This window comes from Epinephelus lanceolatus, chromosome 16 (assembly GCF_041903045.1).
Source record: "Epinephelus lanceolatus isolate andai-2023 chromosome 16, ASM4190304v1, whole genome shotgun sequence".
Classification (NCBI taxonomy): domain Eukaryota; kingdom Metazoa; phylum Chordata; class Actinopteri; order Perciformes; family Serranidae; genus Epinephelus; species Epinephelus lanceolatus.
This window is the reverse complement of record NC_135749.1, coordinates 28,335,098-28,355,514: the sequence shown is the minus strand read 5'-3', so window position 1 is coordinate 28,355,514 and position 20,417 is coordinate 28,335,098. Positions and strand designations below refer to the sequence as shown.

The 20,417-nt window shown below is 41.2% G+C and overlaps 3 protein-coding genes across 3 annotated transcripts; all 3 read left to right on the top strand.

Annotated features, from left to right (window-relative positions):
• The first annotated feature begins 391 nt into the window (after nt 1–391).
• tekt2 (tektin 2 (testicular)) lies at nt 392–5,661 on the top strand. The gene is made up of 10 exons (XM_033637902.2): nt 392–494; nt 1,406–1,571; nt 1,717–1,842; nt 2,142–2,347; nt 2,442–2,585; nt 2,723–2,837; nt 3,073–3,180; nt 3,331–3,474; nt 3,564–3,643; nt 4,681–5,661. Exons 2-10 carry the CDS (start codon nt 1,416–1,418, stop codon nt 4,883–4,885), a joined length of 1,284 nt encoding a protein of 427 aa, XP_033493793.1. The 5' UTR covers nt 392–494; nt 1,406–1,415; the 3' UTR covers nt 4,886–5,661.
• An 835-nt stretch (nt 5,662–6,496) lies between these two features.
• LOC117263036 (free fatty acid receptor 3) lies at nt 6,497–10,089 on the top strand. The gene has a single exon (XM_078175803.1). The coding sequence runs from the start codon at nt 8,191–8,193 to the stop codon at nt 9,187–9,189; it is 999 nt and encodes a 332-aa protein (XP_078031929.1). The 5' UTR covers nt 6,497–8,190; the 3' UTR covers nt 9,190–10,089.
• A 5,337-nt stretch (nt 10,090–15,426) lies between these two features.
• On the top strand, nt 15,427–16,977 carry LOC117264213 (free fatty acid receptor 3-like). The gene has a single exon (XM_033638091.2). It carries the CDS (start codon nt 15,452–15,454, stop codon nt 16,463–16,465), a length of 1,014 nt encoding a protein of 337 aa, XP_033493982.1. The 5' UTR covers nt 15,427–15,451; the 3' UTR covers nt 16,466–16,977.
• Nucleotides 16,978–20,417: the final 3,440 nt, after the last annotated feature.

Below are 20,417 nucleotides of genomic sequence, written 5' to 3'. Positions count from 1 at the left end.
GTAAAATTCACTGGATATATTTAATGCAACATTTGGGAATTATTATTATTAGGAATACAGTACTTATAGGGTAAAAGCCATATTGTTTTTTGCCAATTAATCTCTTCCAAATTAGAGTTCCAGTAGCCTAAAATTTCCCTCTGGGGTTGTTTTTGTTTTTATTTTGGAAAGTCTGATGTATATGTCTATTATTACATTTCTTGTCAAATATGTTGATACCATTCAAAAGTATTACAAATGGAGCTTCTGGAGTGTCTCATTCACCATAACATAAGTGACCTCTGATAATTTGTGTTAAACCAGACCTTCTTTGTGTTCCTTGTTAGCTGATGACGTCACGGCGTATGAACGTTGCCATAGTAGGCCCTATTTTAATTTTTAACGAATATCACTGGACCGTTGTGTCGGACCGTTGCCTAGAGACGGCCCGAGTACTTGTTGCCATAGGAAACCTGGTCCAGAGGAACCTGTTAGCGCCGACTCTGAGAAACCCGGTGAGTAAAATTCAGTGTTAAAGAACTTTAAATTAGATTTAAACTTGTCACGGTGTTTCAGACTTTGTAAACAGCAGCAGTAACTAATAGCCAACGAGAAGCTTCATGTTTTGAGAGTAAGCGTACACTTGCAGGCCCTGTCACTTAGGCAAGGTGAAAAGACACTGGCTGTCAGTGTTACAACTGTGTTATTCGCTCATGTGTTACCCCCTCATGTCTGTCACTTCCACATAGCCTGTGTGTTACAAGTTATTAGTGTCCGGCTAGAGACCGTCAAACGGCCCATTTAGTTAAAATGTTGCATTTAAACTCATACTGAGTAAAAACTGCATAAAGTGTGCTTGTATGGTACATGATAACACAACACTGACCTATGTCGCCAAAAAATGTTATTGTAGTACACTGTTAATGTTAGATAGTTTAACTATAGCAATAAGTGATTTTTTTAGATAGTAATGTTAACTACTGAGTAGCCACCAATTACTGCACCACATGATATAATATCTCCCTTGGAAGAACTGTAGTGCAGTATAAAATCTCACAAAATGGAAATACTCAACGTGTAGTATTAAATGTAACTAAATTTCCCTTCACTTTGTGTGTCATCCTTTTCATCAACTTTGGTTGTTTTCTGGGTCATTTAGACCGCGGAGGATATGATGATGTGTTCAGACTTTTACTGTCGAAGGCCAAAAACTTCCTTATACACTTTGAAAGTTGCATTAATATTTAGGAAATTCAGTCATTGATAATATTTGATAACAGGTCTGACTAATTCATGTTATAGTAGCTCTGTTGGACTGTAGCCATGTCTGTCTGAGTTTACTGTATCAATATGCTCCCCAAAGCATATCCCGAGCGTTTATCTGTACTTGACAAATGCAATGATTTGGTTGTTTTGAATGTTGCAGCAACAGAAGGATGTCTGCACTTCCTGCAAAGCCTGGCCTGCACCACAGTGTGTCAGAGTGGAACAGCAACAACCACCAGCTGTCTGCCACAGCACAGCATGAGCGACATGTTTCTCATGTGATCCGACAGGAGGGGAGGTCACTACGTGACAAGACCAACTGTATGGTGAGTTAATGTGGTGAGGATGCCTATCAGTCACTGTAACTCTACAGGTTGAAGAATATTCCATAACACTGTGCACACATTGCCCACACATTACTTTATATCTCCAACCTGTCTTCAGCTATTTTCTTGCACCTTTTCTCTGTAGACAAACTGGGATGAAAGCGATACTTCTGCCAGGTTGAGTGACCGGGTGTGGGATGTTTCCCGATGGAAAGAGGCGTTAGAAACCTGCGCGCAAAAAGTGGATGAAGAGATGGAGGCTCTGACCCTGGTGATTTGTTCAAAAACTTATGAAACAACTGAGAGTTTCTCTCATTTCAAGTTAATAATAGTACAAAAATAAAAGTCTTTGTAAGTGTCAGATATACTTTTATTATACCTGTGTGAGTATGTTTATTTGTTTCCCGTACAGTAAGAATCAATACTCTTGGAATTGTTCATTTAAAAATTTAAAGAGAAAGTGGCTATCACTTCAGTAAATAATGATCATACCAGTGAGCATGTAGGATTTGCTTGAATCTGACCTAGCTGACAGTGAAGTGACCTCAGCCTTGATGTGTGTTGGGACAGTCCAAAGAGCGAACTGAGCAGGCCCTGGCTGCAACTGCCGTTCCCCAGGAGGTGGGCCATGAATGCTTGACACTGAGGGACGGACGGCGAGGGTACGAGCTTGTCACCGACCCCGTCGACCAACAGCTGAAAAAAGAGAAAGAGCTGATTGAAAGAGTGCAGCATGTTCTGCAGCAGCACGTAGACAAAGCCTTTGAGCAACTGTGGTAAGAGACGCTGTGGTGTGATGCAGAAGGACTTCTTGTTTTGTTTTGTTGTTTTTTTTTTCGTCTTTGACCATCGCTTTTTGTTGTTGTCCAGTGTTTTGCAGGAGGCTCGGCACCAGCTGACTGCTGACATCCAAAACAAGATGGATGCCTTGGACATTGATATGTCCTGCCTGTCACTTACAATAAAGTCACCTCAGATCTCCCTGAAGACCAATCCAACTCGCATACCATCGGGGTAATCTTGGGATGAGGGTGTGCATGAAATAATACACAGTAGTAGTTTATTTTTTAGGAATTAACATCTGCATTTAAACTATTTAGCTAAAATTTTGGTCAACAGCTGAAAAAAATGCTGACATGTCATTGTTGTAGCTCCTCCACCCCCCAGGAGTGGGTCCAGTTCAGCCAGTATAATATGACTCGTGCCCAGGAGGCCATGCAGGTGTCCCAGCAAATGAAGGAGGACATGAGTCTCACTATAGCCCAGGTGTGTATATTGTGATGGCTATATTTGTAGTGCAAATACTACGTGGCACACAAGGTGCAGCTAAGTTACTTATAGTAGTTACTGTAGCTTAGCACTGAGGCATGTTTAATGATTAATTCATCTGTCCCTCTTTGGTTTTCTTAACCATCTGGGAATATTTTGCACCAGCCTTGCTCTCATTTCCTAAGACGTGACACATTTGCGATTAATTCTTTCTCTATTCTCTATTTCTTAGCTCCAGAATGAGTTAGACACTCAAGGCAGGGCCACAGAGTTTGCTCTCCGCAAGCGTAATCACCATGAAGAGCAGGCCCGCGATGAGCTGGAGTGGCAAATCAGACGTGTGAGTTATCTAATAGTTTAACGTAGCAGATTTTTATTGTTTGTGGACTGTGGATTTGAGATTAAGCATGCAGGGGTTGTAGCAGTTTTTTTCCAGCCATGGTCCTAGTAGGGAAGAGATTCTAGTGTTTCTGACTGTCTGTCTGTGCAGACTGAAGATGAAATGGCAGAAATGGAGAGTGACATCCATGGGCTGGACGCTGATCTGCAGGCAAAGATGGCCTTCCTGAAACTGGCTCACACCAGACTGGAGAACAGGACCAGCAGACCTGGCATGGACCTGTGCAGAGATGAGGTCAAAATAAAACTGTTGTTACTTTAATATTTTAGAAAACATCAGAAGGCTTCGTCCTGATTGATCTTTTCTTTCCTGTTTGTTTGCAGGTGCAGCATGGCCTCATTAATGAAGTCCATCAGCTGGAGGCCACAACCACGGCTCTGAAGCAGAAGCTTTCTGAGGCTCAGTGAGTCAGAGTTTTGTTTCTATGATCACCAGTTGGAGCTAATAGGGTATCCACAATTTTATTTCATCAGCCAAAAAGTTTTTTTGGACAAACAAAGATGCACATACAAGGAAGTCAGACATCGCACTTAACGTCAAAAGACACAAAATAATAAAGATAACATTCAGTCATTCAGGAAATTTACTCTGTAGTACAGTTTGTACTGCAGTTGAGATGGTGCTATTTTAAACCCAGCAAATACAGAAGAGAGTAGAGAAAAAACAGAAATGAGTTAGCTTTTTTGCTCTGCTGGTTCCCTTGTCTTAAAGTCAGTGGGGGTTTTTTAATGAGTTTTTGGTTAGATGCCTGAAAAAAGGTCTGTGGTGACACTAGGTTAAGAGGCTTTCACGTTTTGTTTCACAACATAAATTAGTCAGTAAATACCCCACTCATGAATTTTGAAGCTCTTACAAATCTCAAAAAAGGCAGTTGCTAAAAAAAGTGACCACAGTGGAACTAAACATCACCATGCCACTAATCCACCTTTACAGCTGCGTTGGCAACATGAAGTCATGCAATCATAGTGTAGTTCATTTATAGCCTAATTTTAGCTTTTTGCTTCTGGCAATTGCATTTACGCTTCAAATCATAAAAGTGGCAATAATTTGTAAGGTTATATACATTGAATTTCCCCTCAGGGGATTAATAAAGTAAATAAACTTAAACTTAACTTAAACTTATATTCCTGAAAAAAAAGGTGTAACATAAACTTTTCTTTGCCACAGAACTTATTTTCTGCAATAACCCAAAATCTAGTGGGAAAATACTATTGTGTTTTTTTTTTTAAGGAAAGGGGGATTTTAACTTCCAGGTTGGCCTACAAATAAACATCATCCCTGGAGCTCTTTGTTAAATCAATTAGAAGACAAAAGGTTAAACGTCAGTACCAGAATAGAGGATACAGGTCTATAGATTAAAAGTAAGAAATAATAGTTGTTTGTTTTGAATACAAGGAAGAGAAGAAGTCACACTCAAACTTCCCCCTCTCCTGTCCGCAGGCACTCTCTGCAGAAGATGAAGCTCCATCACGGCCACATGCTGCAGGATCTTTCCAGAAAACAGGAAGCCCTGTCTCTGGAGCAGCGAAGCATGAACACCCGTATCTGCCTCACGTCAACCTCCTTCACTGAGAAAAACCAGGTGCTGTTGGTTCCACTTACAAACTCCAGCGGCAGGAGCAATCTGCAGCTGCTGGCTCAGTAAGATGAGATGATACTATCCAGTTTCTGAGTTAAAGGGACAAAATGCAACAACATAAATTAATATTTTGCTTTGACTTTATGTTTTTAACACTGCAGCCAATGTTCTGTTTACACTTGAGACACAGTTCTGAATTAGTGATAACTCCCATCTGTGCTGAAAAACAAAACACTTTCCTGAATTTTATTTATCTATTTGAACAAGAACTGTCATCTTCCTGTGAAAATAATATTCTCCTGACCTGTTTAATCCTTATTTTGTGTGGTTCATTTGCTTTTAGTTGTGTTAAATGTATTTGAGTCTGCTTAAGTTTCACACATACACACAAGAATCCAAATTACATTTAAAATGTGGATTATATGCTTGTTTACGCTTAGCTTAATTAAACATTTAGTGATGAAGATATATTTCTGGCATCTCAGTGTATTTATGTATTTGTGGTTTTCCAGTGATTCCAGTGAAAAGCTCACGTTCATGTCTGGTAAAGTCATTACTTTTATTGGCCATTAGCTTTGTTTGGCCTCGTCATATTGTTTGATCAACCGACGCTGTTTGGCCCATGAAGACGGTGATAATGACTCATGTGTGCGCAGTTTAGATAAAATATCTGGTGAACAGACATTAAACACGGTTGTTTGGACAATAAACCCCTGTAACTCTCACTTGCCTCAGTTGTAATGTCTTCAAATGGCCATGTTTGTGTCAGTGGCTGCATTTTTACGAGTATTTAGATGAGAGACAAATATCTGTTTCTGGTCTGTGTGTTGTGTCTGAAAGTCTATAAAGGGAGATATTCTGTAGTAAATCACAGTATAATACAACTGTACACTCACCTGTAGACAAATATATGCATGCTGACTTCACCTGCTGTGCAAAAAACACTAATAGACATCATGCGTTTTTCCCTTATAATTAGTACCATATTACACAGTTCATAGATGGAAAATTTTTTAAATTCTTATTTGGGGAGACACTACAGGTGAAAACTGTTTTTTCATACACTGGTCATTTTTTAGATTTGGGCTTTTTTGCTTCCATAACATGTCTACTTTTAGACTGGTGAAAAGAAAATGTCAAAAACAGACATTTTGATTTTTATTTTAGTTCTGATTTCCGCTTTGGAAATGTATGCAAAAAGTGCATAATTAATTATTATTTGTTTGCAGTTCAAGTCGTATTGACCGGTCACATTTGAGCAGCATATTCTCATAGAATGGTTCATATGATATCCTACGAATTAGCGTCCCACTAATTATGTTACGTCTTTAACATACAGTAAGGTAATTAAAGTTATGGAGGTTAGGTTTAGGCAAGTAAAGTTACTGTGATTAGGTTAAGGAAAAGAAACGTTCCTCAAAATGACTCAAAGTTCGCTCAAAGCTCAAACGGTTCTGAACACACGACTCCAGGGGAAAGTCCCGGGGGAAAGTCTTGTCTTTGTGACTTATCCACCACCACTAACTGTACCTCGAATTTGGGTGCATTACTTTTCATAGGAAAACATATAAACAGTTTGTGAGAACAACTTTGTTAGAGAGGCCGGTAACAGTTCGTGTAGAGAGGCAGAATGCATTGGACGAAATGCAATCTCAGACCCCATCGGCTATCGTCACTTTTTATTTTATCCACCTTCATATGCAGGTATCTGTTTATAGAGATTAGCTGAAATGACCAGCGCATTGAAAAGGAAGTCTTGGCCTGGATATCTGCTTGCTTCACCTGGGGTTCTTTTCGTCAAGTTAACTTGTGCTTCCCCCTGTCCCCACGTGACCTGGAAATCATTCCCCCTCCACCATTATAGAGGATCTTCCAGTCCTTGGAGCTTGGAGCAAGGAAACACAGGTGCATCACATAGGGAAGTCTTTTATCAAGTGGCTTGACATATTAATGCCAGACATCCATATCTGGCACAGCACATTATAAGTAATGCTTTCACCTAAGACTGAGGCTATGGGCAGCTTCGGTTCCTCCATCCTTGTGATCTGCCTCACAGCTCCCTCTTATATCCTTGCCACGAGTAGCGAAGATGCAAGGAAGAGACAAAAGTGAAGGAAGCACGCATATGTTAGCATAATGAAAAGCACCCTGGATCTGCTGAAATATTGTCCATTACCTCCAGAGGCTAATCGTCCACAGACTGATAGCCAACAGGTTACGAGATTGAGCTTGGACTAATCAAATGGCCCTCATGTAGGAAATATCCATTCCAACCTCTCAAGGCCTCCTAAAAACTAAGTGGAAACAAGAAATAGGTGAATGAAAGCTATGCTAATGTCTTTCACTTGAGCTAATAAATAAGGTAAATATGTATTCATTACGGCAAGATATCAGAGGAGTAACTATGCACACATTTGTTCTGAGCAGTGGATCAATAGACTAGTCAAACAGTTACCAGACATGTTTTGAACCGCTCCATGTCTTTTTCATGGAAAAATGTTTCTTGGTATCTGTCCTCCTGCTCATAAAATGCCTCTGCAACAAACCACTTTGATTTTCTGCTCCATTTTCTTCACCAAAAGCCTTTTGCATGTTACACCCACTCCTCTCTTACACTCACTACCGCACATATACACACACTAAAGGACTCATTTTCTACCATAAAACCATGAGAAGCGCCGTCAGGCCACAAACAAGTTACTGTTTTCCCAAAGCCCAGCCCATCCTGTCTTCGCATCGACCATAAACTTCAGCACATTTACAATCTTACTACCCAGCCCATCCAGTTCACTTAACCAGCCTTGGCTTTAAGGGGATGTCCATGTGCTTCCTGACATGCTGAATTATTCTGTATCATTTCACTTAAGGGCCCAGATGCTATCTGTCTGTTGCCCTCCACTGAGAGGGCAATTAAGGCAGCCTGGTGCCTGCTAAATGCCCCTCTACTTCTGCATGAGTGGATGCGTCTCCTTATCTGCACCTCTGTCATGATGTCGTGGGCACCTCGCCCCCTTCCTGCCCACATGCATCAGCACCTTTGTGGCCACCGCCTCCTTTTTTTCTACTGTCACCTTTCCTCAGAGATGTTGGCTACGTCTCAGAGTTTGAGAGACCTGGCACTGCAGCAGCTCTGTGACCAGCCAGAAAACGGACATTACTGCCACATATGGAGAATCTGTCTTTTGAAAGATGAGGTTTATAAATGGAAGAGGCACAAGGACGACCGTGCACCTAACTATTCATCAAATCATCTGCTTGATTCGTTGAGACCTTCCTGTCAGCTTGAGTTTGATTTGTTGACAGATCATCCTTGGCATGTAAATTGGAGGCAGTACTTCCTGTGCCTCTCGGCAGTGTCCTAAACTGAAGACATGCAGGTGGCTTCCAAGGACTGGGTCGCCCTCTCTGTCTACCTCTTCACCTTCCTGTTGGGCCTTCCTGCCAACCTTCTGGTCCTGTTTGTGTACGTGCGCAAGGCCCGCAAACGTGGCGCCACACCCAATGTCGTCTATGCCCTCAACCTTTGCCTCGCCAACCTGTTCCTCGTGGCCTGGCTGCCCGTCAAGGCTTTAGAGACTTTGCTTCAGGACTGGAGGCTGCCAGCACCCGTCTGCCCCATCTACAGCCTCTTCCTCTTCTCCTCGCTTTACGGCAGCTGCCTGTTCATCACAGCCGTTACAGTGGGACGCTACCTCAGCATCGCATTCCCAATCGTGTACAAGAGATACCGCCGTGCTCGGATCTCTTGCTTCATCAGCGCTGCCTTGTGGGCCTTGGTGCTCTTTCACCTAAGTCTTGCCCTGGTGGCTGAAAGAGGGGCTAACTTTGTCTCCATTAAGGACGACACCTCAGCCTGCTATGGCTACTTTAACACCACCCAACTAGCTGTTCTGCTGCCTCTACGACTGGAGATGGCCATCACCCTGTTTCTCTTGCCTCTCATTGTGACATCCTTTTGCACGCTGCGCTGCGTTACCCTGGTGTGGCACTCAAATTTGCGCCCAATGGGGAAGAAAAGAGTCCTGACTGTAGCTCTCTCAACACTGGCTGTGTTTGTGGTATGTTACGCACCCTACAATGCCTCGCACATTGTGGGGTTTGTGTTGAAGGAAAATGTTGAGTGGAGGACGTACGCCATGCTAACGAGCTCCTGTAATGTTTTCCTGGAGCCTGTGGTAATGCTGATGCTTTTGCCAGCAGTGTCGAGGGGACTTGTGGGAAGAATCTGTGGACGGCAAAGCCATTTCAGCCGGATTGAAGGGTGTCGGCATCGATGTAACAGCACTATCGGTGTTGCAAATGTCAGGGTTCCTACAATGACTGAGAAGAGCCAGGCTGGGGCGGAGGTGACGAAAGTAAGTCAGGAGTGATGTCACAGAGGGTGGAGACTTCAGGGATTCTGGGAAAAATAATGACAAATCCAAAAGGGGAAACAGGCTAAAAACATTAATCCTCCTCTCAAAGGAAGCAGCAAGTGATCCAGACAATGTTCATGTGTCTGTCATTTTAAGGCAGAATGACTTAATCAAGGCTACATCACATCTGTCTTTAGGTTCCCTCTTTTTCCCCTCAGATCAAATGTTTCCAAAGAAAAATTTGATGATAAAAGCTGTTTTGCAAGTCTGACCACGAATGTGGAGTTTTGATTCATCCCATGTTATGTCAGTATTTTCTCCGATGATAAAAAATGACTCATAGTAGACTTTTTCCTGTGAGTGTTTCACTCACTGGAAATGACCTAACTGAACTATTCGCAGAGGAAACTGCACGTCTTCTTTGAAATGGGAGAATTGTTCTTTTTCCAGCAAGTCTTAGTTCAAACCAGTCAGTGGAAACCATAGCTGAACTTTGCAGGTGATTAGTTGGGTGACAAATGGCTCCATCTGGTGTCTGTGAGTTAATGCTCCGAGCTATAACAAGGGAATCACTTAAACACACATAATGTTCTCTTTTGGAAAGTTGTTTCCATAGGTTTTTTTTTTTCCTCCAAAAAGACTGGATAGAAGCCAAGCTGATGCGTGAGGAGACCTTTCCTGCTGTTGATATTTCAATTCCTCGAACACAGGTGGAAAGAATGTCATTAATTATGTCTGAGCTGTGTTTCAGTTGCACGGCTTACTGGCAAACCTAAATGGAGCAGATTGTGAGTGTTAGTGGTTACACCTGTGCTTCCTCTGTTGTGAGGAGTACAAACATGAGGACATAAAGGCTAATCAACAATTTGATGTTCTGAATTAACTACACATTTGAATGAATATCTGTTTGTGAATTAATTGATCGGTTTCTGAACTTATTCATTCAGATTTAAGTCTGTTTATTTGTAAACTGTCTTTCAAAATAAAGTATAATGTTTACAAGTGTATTGTGTAAGTTGTCTGTGGTCTCTGAGGAATAAAGAAAAATATGCTTTTAATGAACATTTCTAACTTCCTGTTGGCTACAACACCCACATGCATTCAGCTCCATAAAATGAAGTCAGAGAAACCACAAATAAAAGAGTCCGTTTTGAAAATAAAAACTAGAACACATTTAAGTAAATAGATTAAGTTAAATACTTCTCAGCAAGGTATCAGCAATGTTCAAATTATAATATTTAAGTATGTACAAGCTGAACTAGAATTACCGCCTTGCAGTTGTATGCCTCTGCCAACCAATCAAGCTGCAGTTTACATCCATGTTTGTCCGGGCTCATATATGTTGTGAAGACTTTAAAGGAGTTTAATCAAAGGTATGAAGTGTATTTTTTTGGCAGAACTTATGCTTCACACACATTTACCACCCAGCAGCACAGAGGACCTATACATTCAGCACAGTTTCATGGTGGAGACCAAAGATTAGAATCACCAATTCAGTATATGACCCAATGTCTCCCCTTCTTAGTTATGATGTTGAATAATGATCAGAAAAAACATATGATGTCACAGTGATGTTGATCTTTGACCCCTGGATATGACATTATTTTATCATTTTATCCCGTTAGACATTTGTGTGAAATTTAGTCATAATTAACTTATGAATTCTTGAGTTATGGCCAAAAACATGTTTTGTGAGGTCACAGTGACCTTGACCTTTGACATTCAACCACAAAATTCAATTTTTTTTTTTCCTGAGTCCAAGTGAATGCTTGTGCCAAATTTCAAGAAATTTCTGTCAGGTGTTCCTGAGATACCGCCTCCATGACAATGGGACAGATGTACGTACTTACCGTCTCAAGTGTGTCTTATCGAGGAATGTCTGCCATATTTTCTCAAATGTCTGCTATTTTCTGTATGAAATTATATTAGTGGGGTGCTTCGGCAGCTCACCTGGTAGAACAAGCGCCCAGGTGTGAGGAAGCACCAACTCCCTCACTAACTATTTGATAAACCCCTTTTTGTTAGGGAAGGTGGACAGACTCTCACACTCAATTTCCTTTGTTTTCTTTATTAAATGCATGGTTTCAATATTACGTGAGAAACTCAAACAACTGTACTAAGCATTACAATCTTTAGACGCAAGTTTTTAGCTTAGACTTTCTTTTGTTTCATTTTGTTTTGGAGACTAAAAATAAAAGTCTACCTAATTTTTTTTTAGCATAACTCCCTGCCTGTGTGATGCTTTTTTGTCCTCAAGTCTCATCATGCTTCCCTGCACCTCACCTTGCAACACCAGGGTAGGCCTACAGTAGGCTTAGTTCTTAGCAGCAGCTCAGGTTTAAGGTCCAGCTTGTGGCCATTTTCTGCATGCCTTCTCCTCTTTCTCTCTCTCCCTCAGTTCATGTTCATCTGTCCTATCGAATACGGCAAAAAAATAATCAAATAGATAAAATTATATTGTAAAAAAGTGTGAGAATTTAATATACCCAATATGTGCACAAATAGAGGTGCACATGCCTTACTAGTAAAGAGTATTAAACATGCAACCTTCTACTAACCGATAAAAAAGAAACCATCACATACATAAAATCAATGCTCAGTGGACATTAAAACCTTTTTTCCCAACTAATACACATTGTTCTTAGATATCAGCTGCTGTTAATGAAGATTCCAGGACTGAAAACATTTGTTCAACAGAGACAAACACACTGAATCCTGGTCTTCATCCCGTCCTACTGTATGTGCAAACCTCACATGAACCCCATGATAAACATGTCATGTCACAACCCCGTCTCCTGGGAATAACATTTGTTTACTAAATTGCATTCATACTTACATTGTAGTGACAACGTAATGGCTGGCTGCCAGGTCTTAATGTGCCTTAATGTTCAACCTCAGATCAGCCATGGATCATTTGGCACCATGCAGCAGAGTAATTAGGTTTGTTGTTGAGAATGTTGTCGGCAGACGGATGGTAGCTATAATATGGGGGCTGGTGGGAGCGGCTGTGATACAAACTGACAGTCAAGCCGTGCTGGCTGCAGACCAGAGCCATCTGTTCCCTCGGGGCAGTTTGATTCTCAGTGAACCAACACCAACCAACACCAGTCTGCTGCCAGGACTAGACAACATGTCACTGATAGTAACTGATAACAAGTGTGCCTGCCCTCAGTCTGACTTCTGCTTCTGTTAGTTAAGTTAATCTGATGTGACTTAGGTGTATTAGTGTTCAATTAATTAATAAAATTGCCAAAACTTTCAAGGACAAGTTTAATTCCATTTAAGCATCTACTCTTTGTAAGGTTTGTAAACATTTAGCATAGTTACAGCTTCCTTGATTATTTAAAATTGTATTTTTCTTTTGTTTAATTTTTAGGTAAGCCCATTTCTACCAGCGTGATTTTAAAAAAAAATAAAATTTAAAAATTGTAAGTGATTATAGTAAGAAAATTTCTCAAAATCATGACTTAGTATCTAAAAAATAATGAGAAACATTCTCAAAATGATTAATAAAAAATAAATATTACATTCTCAGATAAAGTCTCTGTATACTGTAATGTAACATTTGACCTTCTCACTGCCACCTCAAAGCCTGTCACACACACAAAAAAGTTATTGCGGCACATTTACACCTACATCACATCAAGCTTTTGGGCGGTTGCTGGGAGATGATGTTTGGAGAGTGAGGCGAACATAGATTGTGTCCAGCAGCTTATTAAATTTCCCCCTATTGAGGGCGAGATGGAGGGTATTCAGTCGGGCATGCATATTAAGTGCAGCCTTTTGATCCGATCAAACAGTCTGCTTCCGGGAGGCGAAGCATGCAGTGCTGCAGCCTCACCCAGGACAGCTGCACGGTGATGGAGAGTGTGATAATTCAGAATTTACAGAGGTGAGTTAGTCACACTTCTTATAAGTCACTAATGAAGGCTGTATATCTATTCTATATTTTTTTTTTATTTGTTTTTTAAATGATGTGGGACTTTTTTCAGAGCCTGGTGCTGGATAAATGGAGAGATAAATGCTGGTATTCAGAGCTTTGATTTTTTTTTTTTTTTTTTTTACATTAGTGTAATTTAAAGGATTCTCTTTGTATCCAAAGTTCATTTTCTTCCTCTGCTTCATAGACTTTTCAACAGTGAGCCACACCATTATACTGGGGATTACGACCGATATGATCCTTTATTACAATTATGTGGGCATTGTAAGCCGGCAGTTTTAGGACATTATTTATGTATATATCCTGCTTCCTCAGAAGGAATAAATGGCCATTGGGTTTAGAGCCACAGACAGGGTAGAGATGTTGCAAAGTACTCAAAGACGGTCAACCACTGTTGGTTTTTGTCTTTACATTGGATTTATTCACAGTAACAAAAATACAGAATAACCCTTATTCTTTATTTGTGTTGATTTCTGTGCTCTCTGCTTCATGAATTTGTATCCATCAGTTCAAATCCATGAATTTTTTTTTAAGAGTATGTGAAGGTTTTAAGAAGATAATTTTGATCTTAAGTCTGGTTTGTGAGATATTTGAAGCAATTTTACTGGCAATAGTTGCAAATTAATGAAAGACTCAATTTGAGTAGTTAATCTGTCATTTATCATAATATGTTGAAGCATTTCAGAAATTTATTTCTGTCGTTATTCTTTTAATTTCCGAAAAAGGATAAGAAATGTCTCTTTAGACTTAAAATCTGTGTTGATGTAGGCTTCCTTAAAGGGACCCTTCACCCTAAAATCAAAAATCCATAGTTTTCCTCTTACCTGTCGTGCTGTTTATCAGTCCACATTGTTTTGGTGTGATTTGCTTAGTGTTGCAGATATCAGCTTTAGAGATGTCTCTGTTATCTCCAGTATAATGGAACTAGATGGCACTCAGCTTGTGGTGCTCTAAGTGCCAAAAAAATACATTTAAAAAACTCAACAGCAATGTCTCTTTCCAGAAATCATGACCCAATTACTCAAGATAATCTACAGTCCTTGTTGTGAGCAGTTTCATGTAGGAACTATTTACAAAACTACTACTACTTTGAGCACCACAAACCAAGTGCCATCTAGTTCCCTTATTGGAGAGAAGGCAGACGGTTCTATGGCTGCAGTGTTGCCAACATAGCAACTTTGACGCTATATTTAGCAAGTTTTCAGACCCCTCTAACGACTCTTTTTCAAAAAAGCGACTAGCAACAAATCTAGTGATTATTTCTGGTGTTATCAGAGACTTTGGGAGACCCTGCCATGGGCATCTCCCCCTTCCCAAGGCACTCACAGGCAGCCCAGTCATCATGCAGTAGTCCCTTCCAGCTGCAGTCAAAGCAGGAGATGTTAATCCCTCTGTGTCCAGACTGCAAATAAATCGCGCAGCCGCTGCCTGATGGATGTAAATGTAAAATTTTCTTTGTCTTAGATAAATCAGTGAAAGAAAGTTCATTTGTAGTTCTAAACATATTCAGGGTGTTTTTTACTCACTTTTTGTCTCTCCCACAACATTATTCCTCTCTCCTACAGTGTCCATTACAATTACATGCATAAAGACAATTATGCAAAGAAGGACAGCCAATAGCTATTTTTCTTACTGAGGAATTGGCACTCATCAACTCACACCAAAACAATCCAGACTGACAAATAGCACCACAGGTAGAAAATTGTGTATTTTTGATTTTAGGGTGAACTGTCCCTTTAATACCTCAATATGTTCTTTTAAAATTCATCAGCTTAATTTAATTCATGTTGTATATGCAGAGTTTCCCACTGAAAATGGTTTAACCGAGGTGATAAGCATGCATTAAGAACAAAGTACAGCTGATGCTGATGGGAATGTTATAAGTTTTGCAGGTATTTGGTCATAAAGCAAATAAAACATTTTACCTGATTACAATTCTTTCACTGGGGGACAAACACATCTATTACATTTGATGGTGATTCATCTCATAGCTGTTGAGACATTCCACTTAAAACCACAAATGTCAACCTGTTGGTGGTGCCAGAATCAGTTAGATTCATCCTCTGAGAACCATGAACATCTGTACAAAATGTCATGGCAATCTGGACCAAAGTGATGGTTGGACCAACATTGTCATCCTGCTAGCATGGCTGAAAATTAGACCAAACATCAGAAATTGCCTGAATAATTATCAAACAGTGATTTAAAAGAGGGGACGTCTCTGTGAAACATAAAGTGTTCTGCAAAATCAGCCTTGAATGTTTTAGTTTTCTAAATGATTCTTGTTTTCTTGCTTCCAGTGTCTGAGAGAGTCCGTCCCCCGTGTGAGCAGCCACCATGCTCAACTACAGCTTGTTGTTTTCTGTCTACATCCTCACCTTTCTGATGGGGGTCCCTGCCAACATCCTGGCATTCTGCACCTTCTGCCGTAAGGTGCGCCGCAAGGCAACCCCGATAGACATTCTCCTCCTCAACCTCACCATCTCCGACCTCATCTTCCTGGCTTTCCTGCCATTTAAAATGAAGGAGGCCTCTGACGACATGGCCTGGATGCTCCCCTACGCCCTGTGTCCCTTCTCTGGCTTTCTGTTCTACGTCACCATCTACAACAGCACCTTGCTCCTCACAGCTGTGAGCGTGGAGCGTTACCTGGGGGTTGCCTACCCCCTCAGGTATTCCCTGTGGCGCAGGCCACGCTATGCCATGCTGGCTAGCATCATGTTCTGGGTGGTGACTTCTCTGAACCTCAGCATCGTCTACATCATGCCTTACGCCCAATGGAGCAAAGGTGCAGATGGTGACATCACCAATGGCAGCACCGCCAGCGACTCTGCCCCACCTCCACCCACCTGCTACCTGAATTTCACAGAGGATGAGCTCGAGATCCTGCTGCCAGTCCGCCTGGAGCTCTTCCTTATCCTCTTCTGCGTCCCCTTTATCATCTGCTGCTTCTGCTACATCAATTTCATCCTCATCTTGTCCCGTCTCCCAAACATCGGCAGACGTCGGAGGCTGCGTGCCATCGGTCTGGCGCTTGGCACACTGATAGTATTTGCCGTCTGTTTCGGGCCTTACAATGCCTCCCACGTGGTGGGGTTTGTTCGTAAGGAGAGTGAGGAGTGGAGGAACGTGGCGTTGCTCTCCAGCACCTTCAACGCCTGCCTGGATCCATTTATCTTCTACTTCTCCTCAGCGGCTGTCAGAAGCATGTTAAGTCACTGCCGCAGGAACGTCGCTGCAAAGCTACACATCCTGAGGTGTGGAGGGGGTCCTCACTGTCCTCACCAGAGACCCCCCAAGACTGACAAATACAAGGAGACACCTCAGCCCTGTGAAGTTCTGGAGAAATGATTGACGTAATGTGTTTTTGATGGTATGTTTGTTTATTTCATGCAAAAAAAAAATATGATGAATATTCAATGATAAGATGAATGGTTCAGAATTGTTATTCATCATTGAACAATTTAAAGGGATGATGGGTAAATTTCAGATGAACCATTCACTCTGACTAACAGACAAGTTAAGAGTCCCTTTCTCATATCATGTCAATATAATTTGCTCCAGAGCTTAAAGGTTCTACATGCAACACACAGGGCAGTAATAGCTTATGCTGATTGTATTGGTCCTCTGTTTGCTGGGGTGGACGGTCCGGCCATGCATGCATGTTAGTGCATGTGTGTACTCCACTGGCTGGCTAATTGCTGCCACTCTGCACTGCACTCATATGGGACAGAGGTGTTGTGGAAGTGTAGTCACCATCCTCCAATTTACCCCCAAGTTAACACCATTAGCTCTGTCAGCACTGTTGCCATTGTTAGCACTGTTTGCACTGTTAGCTGCTAGCCGTCTCAGCCACCGCCATGTTGAGAGCTGTAGGCAGGCAATCCAGGCCCAGACTCTGAATCAAAGATAAGCTCTGAATGTCATATGGGACTTCTTTAAAAGTTATAAATATGATAAACACTTCATTGTGCACATTTATTTTTAGTTATTTATCTGCTGATTCTGTTTTTGTTAAGTTGCAACATTCAAAGCTGAAATTTAGTGAGACTGATCAGCAAATGAGGCATTTTCATGTTCGTTAACGTGACATTTTGGTACCACCTTAAAATAAGACTTAAATTAGGAGTTTGTCAATCAATCACTTGTAAGGGAATATTGTGACACTGTTGTGCATCTTGTAGTAAAGTCACTGAGTCATTACAAAGTGTTACTTACTGTAGTCATTGTAATGGAGTCCATACAAAAGTATAGTGGATGTGGCTGTTTCATTATAAGCCATCAGATCTGCTTTAATTATTGTTATTAAGTCAAAGTAATTCATTGCTTTTGGAATGGAAGACAGTACCATATGGTTGCTGAATCAATTCAAAAACTGCCCCTGAAAATAAAACTGATCTTGTTAAAGCCCGTAAAACCCGTTTTCTGTATTGTGTAATCTTGAACTGGTGCCCACCCTTACCCAGCAAACACTGGTCAGTGACGCTGTGTCCGTGGCCAAAACAGTCCCAATCAGACATCAAAAACTGCAACACTTGTGGTGTTTATCAAAAGTTTTATCCAAGCTGTCTTTGATCGCACATGGGAGAAGTCTTAAGTGCTTTTTGCCAGAGGGTCATGTGCCATACTATAAAAAGCAAACGTTGTGGAGGTTGGCAATAGCTTCATTTTGAAACTATTTTTGAACCATAACAGGACATCTCCATTGGACGATCAAATAACTGTAATTTAATGTCTCAATGTGTGCTGGATAGTGACGCCCCTAACTTAATAATAGCTAATTTTTATTTCGGTTGATTAGATCTTTCTTGACACTGATGATTCATCCAGGAAAGTTTGGTGCCAACCCAAGCTGTGAAAGAGCTTCAGCTGTGAGTCATGCAACATTGTCTGTGGGTAAAATGAATGGGATTCTATTTCTAGAGCGAGGGGTGTCCAAAATAGCTCCTTCAGCCTCAGCAATTCTCATTGGTATTGTAGTTTGTAGAGCTGACCGCTGTGCCAAACTGACATATAAAACATGATTTCTCAGAAACGAAGTTGAAATAATTCCAACTGGAGGCCATAACATAAACATATAGGATGGCAACATCATGCAGCCTGCGTTTCTGTGTTGACGATCATTGTAACTATCGTTAAAAGTAAAATCTTAAACAAGAGCAAACAATGTAGAAAAATACTTGCAGATATAGAAGTGCTTCAACTGTGAGTCACGTAATATTGTCTATGGGACAATTTGTTCTGTGTTTGTGGAGAACTGGGGTTGCTGTGGTGACTCTCTGTGATCTATGGGTACAAAGACAGCAGGAAACTGTCCCATCACAACACATCGACACAGTGTCCTAGTTAAATATCCTTTTCTGCGACTCACAGCAACACAAGGACACTGCTCAATCAAAGATGAGTGTTTTACAGGAGCGAGGGATAAAGCAATTAAAACCCAGGGGATGTTGGACTACATAAGCAGGAAGTGGAGACGGTACACTGCAGAGCTAATTTGGAGTTATGAGCACAGAGGGGCGGAAGTGTCAACAGAGATTACACAAGGCTGTAGTGAAGCGCAGTTATAAAGTGTGTCTTTCAAACAAGGAGTGACTGATAACCGTCCTCTGGCCATTTCCTGTCAGTAATAATGAACCCAGCGCTCCTATACAGCTGGAGTGCATGTACACACAGATAACATCCCTTTATAGTGTCCTGTTGCACACTGCAGTGAGTACAGCCAGGCCTGTTCGTTCAGCAGTGCACATAGTTGATTTATTAGTTTGTTGTGTACACCTACAATTTATAAAAAGCTCATTGGATCTAATCTCGTGTTCTGCAGCAGGTAAAGTGTCTGCAGAACAGCGATGAATGTTGGATGCACTTATTGCAGAAATTATACTGTTGCTTTGGATTTGTTTGTTATGTTTGTTATGTTTTTTCACCTTAAACATGCATCAGCTTATTGGCGTCCTGTAAAGTCATTTTATGAAACATATTACTTTGAACACTTTTGTTTTTGCTCCAGTTTTTTACAGGTTTAAGTTCAAGATTAAAGATTTTTTTAATGCACACAAAAGAGTTTGGTGTAATTTCAAATTTGGGTTGCCAGGTAGTTTAAATCTGTGTTAGTGAGCACGTCTGCTCTACAGATGTGGCATATCAAGGTGCTGATTAAACAGCATCATTACTACACAGGTGTGCCTTGGGATGGTCACAATAAAAGGACACTCTAATGTGTGCAGTTTGATCAAACAGCACAATCCTACAGATGTCGCAAGTTTTGAGGGAGCATGCTACTGGCATGCTGACTGCAGGAATGTTCAGCAAAGCTGTTGCCCGTGAACTGAATGTTCATTTCACTACCGTAAGCCGTATCCAATGTCATTTATGCGAACTCACAACTGGCCTCACAACCGAAGGCCACTCGTAACCACACCAGCCCAGGACCTTCAAATTCAGCATCTTTACCTGCAAGATCATCTGAGGCCAGCCACCCAAACAGCCAAAGAATTTCTGCACAAACCATCAGGGAAGCAAACCTGAAAAACAGAGTGTCCCATGGTGGTGGTGGGGTGATGGTATGGGCTGGCATGTGCTACAAACTGCTTGAATGCACAGAGATACTATGACGAGTTCCTGGGACCCACTGGGATGCCATTCATCTGTCAACATGACCTCATGTTGCAGCGTGATAATGCACAGCCCCATGTTGCAAGGATCTGTACACAACTCCTGGAAGCTGAAAACATCTCAGTGGTTGCATGGCCACCCATTGAGCATGTTTGGAATGCTCTAGATCGGCTTGTACAACAGCATTTTCCATTTTCTGCCAATATCCAGCAACTTCACACAGCCACTGAAGAGGAATGATCAGCTCTATGTGATGGAGATGTGTTGCACTGCATGATGCAAATGGTGGTTACACCAGATACTGACTGATCCTTGGGGGGTATCTGTGACCAAAATAAAAATGTAGTTATGTGGAATCCTAATAAATGTCTTTTTTTCAATGATCAGACTTCTTAAATAACAGGCCTTTGATTGTGACCATCCCAAGGCACACGTGTGTTGTCACAATGCTGTTTAAGCAGTGTCTTGATATGTCACACCTGTCAGGTGGGTGGATCATGTTCAATGACATGCATGACAGTCTTTTGTGGCGTGAAAAAAGTCATAGATCTTTGAGTTAAATCTGTGTTAAAAAGGAGTTATGCTGGTGATCTAAAGTAACAGGACTGTTGTGGCACAGCAAAACCTCAAGGCAGGGAAACGTTAGGTTCACCAAATTATTCATTTATTTTCCATAACCGCTTATCTT

What these genes read in the sequence shown, in the direction of transcription:
- tekt2 (XM_033637902.2), top strand. Translation starts at nt 1,416, where the DNA reads ATGTCTGCACTTCCTGCAAAGCCTGGCCTGCACCACAGTGTGTCAGAG. An exon ending in AAAGCCTTTGAGCAACTGTG is followed by an intron (nt 2,348 to 2,441) that starts GTAAGAGACGCT and finishes GTTGTTGTCCAG; the next exon opens with TGTTTTGCAGGAGGCTCGGC. An exon ending in TGGACCTGTGCAGAGATGAG is followed by an intron (nt 3,475 to 3,563) that starts GTCAAAATAAAA and finishes GTTTGTTTGCAG; the next exon opens with GTGCAGCATGGCCTCATTAA.
- LOC117263036 (XM_078175803.1), top strand. Translation starts at nt 8,191, where the DNA reads ATGCAGGTGGCTTCCAAGGACTGGGTCGCCCTCTCTGTCTACCTCTTC.
- LOC117264213 (XM_033638091.2), top strand. Translation starts at nt 15,452, where the DNA reads ATGCTCAACTACAGCTTGTTGTTTTCTGTCTACATCCTCACCTTTCTG.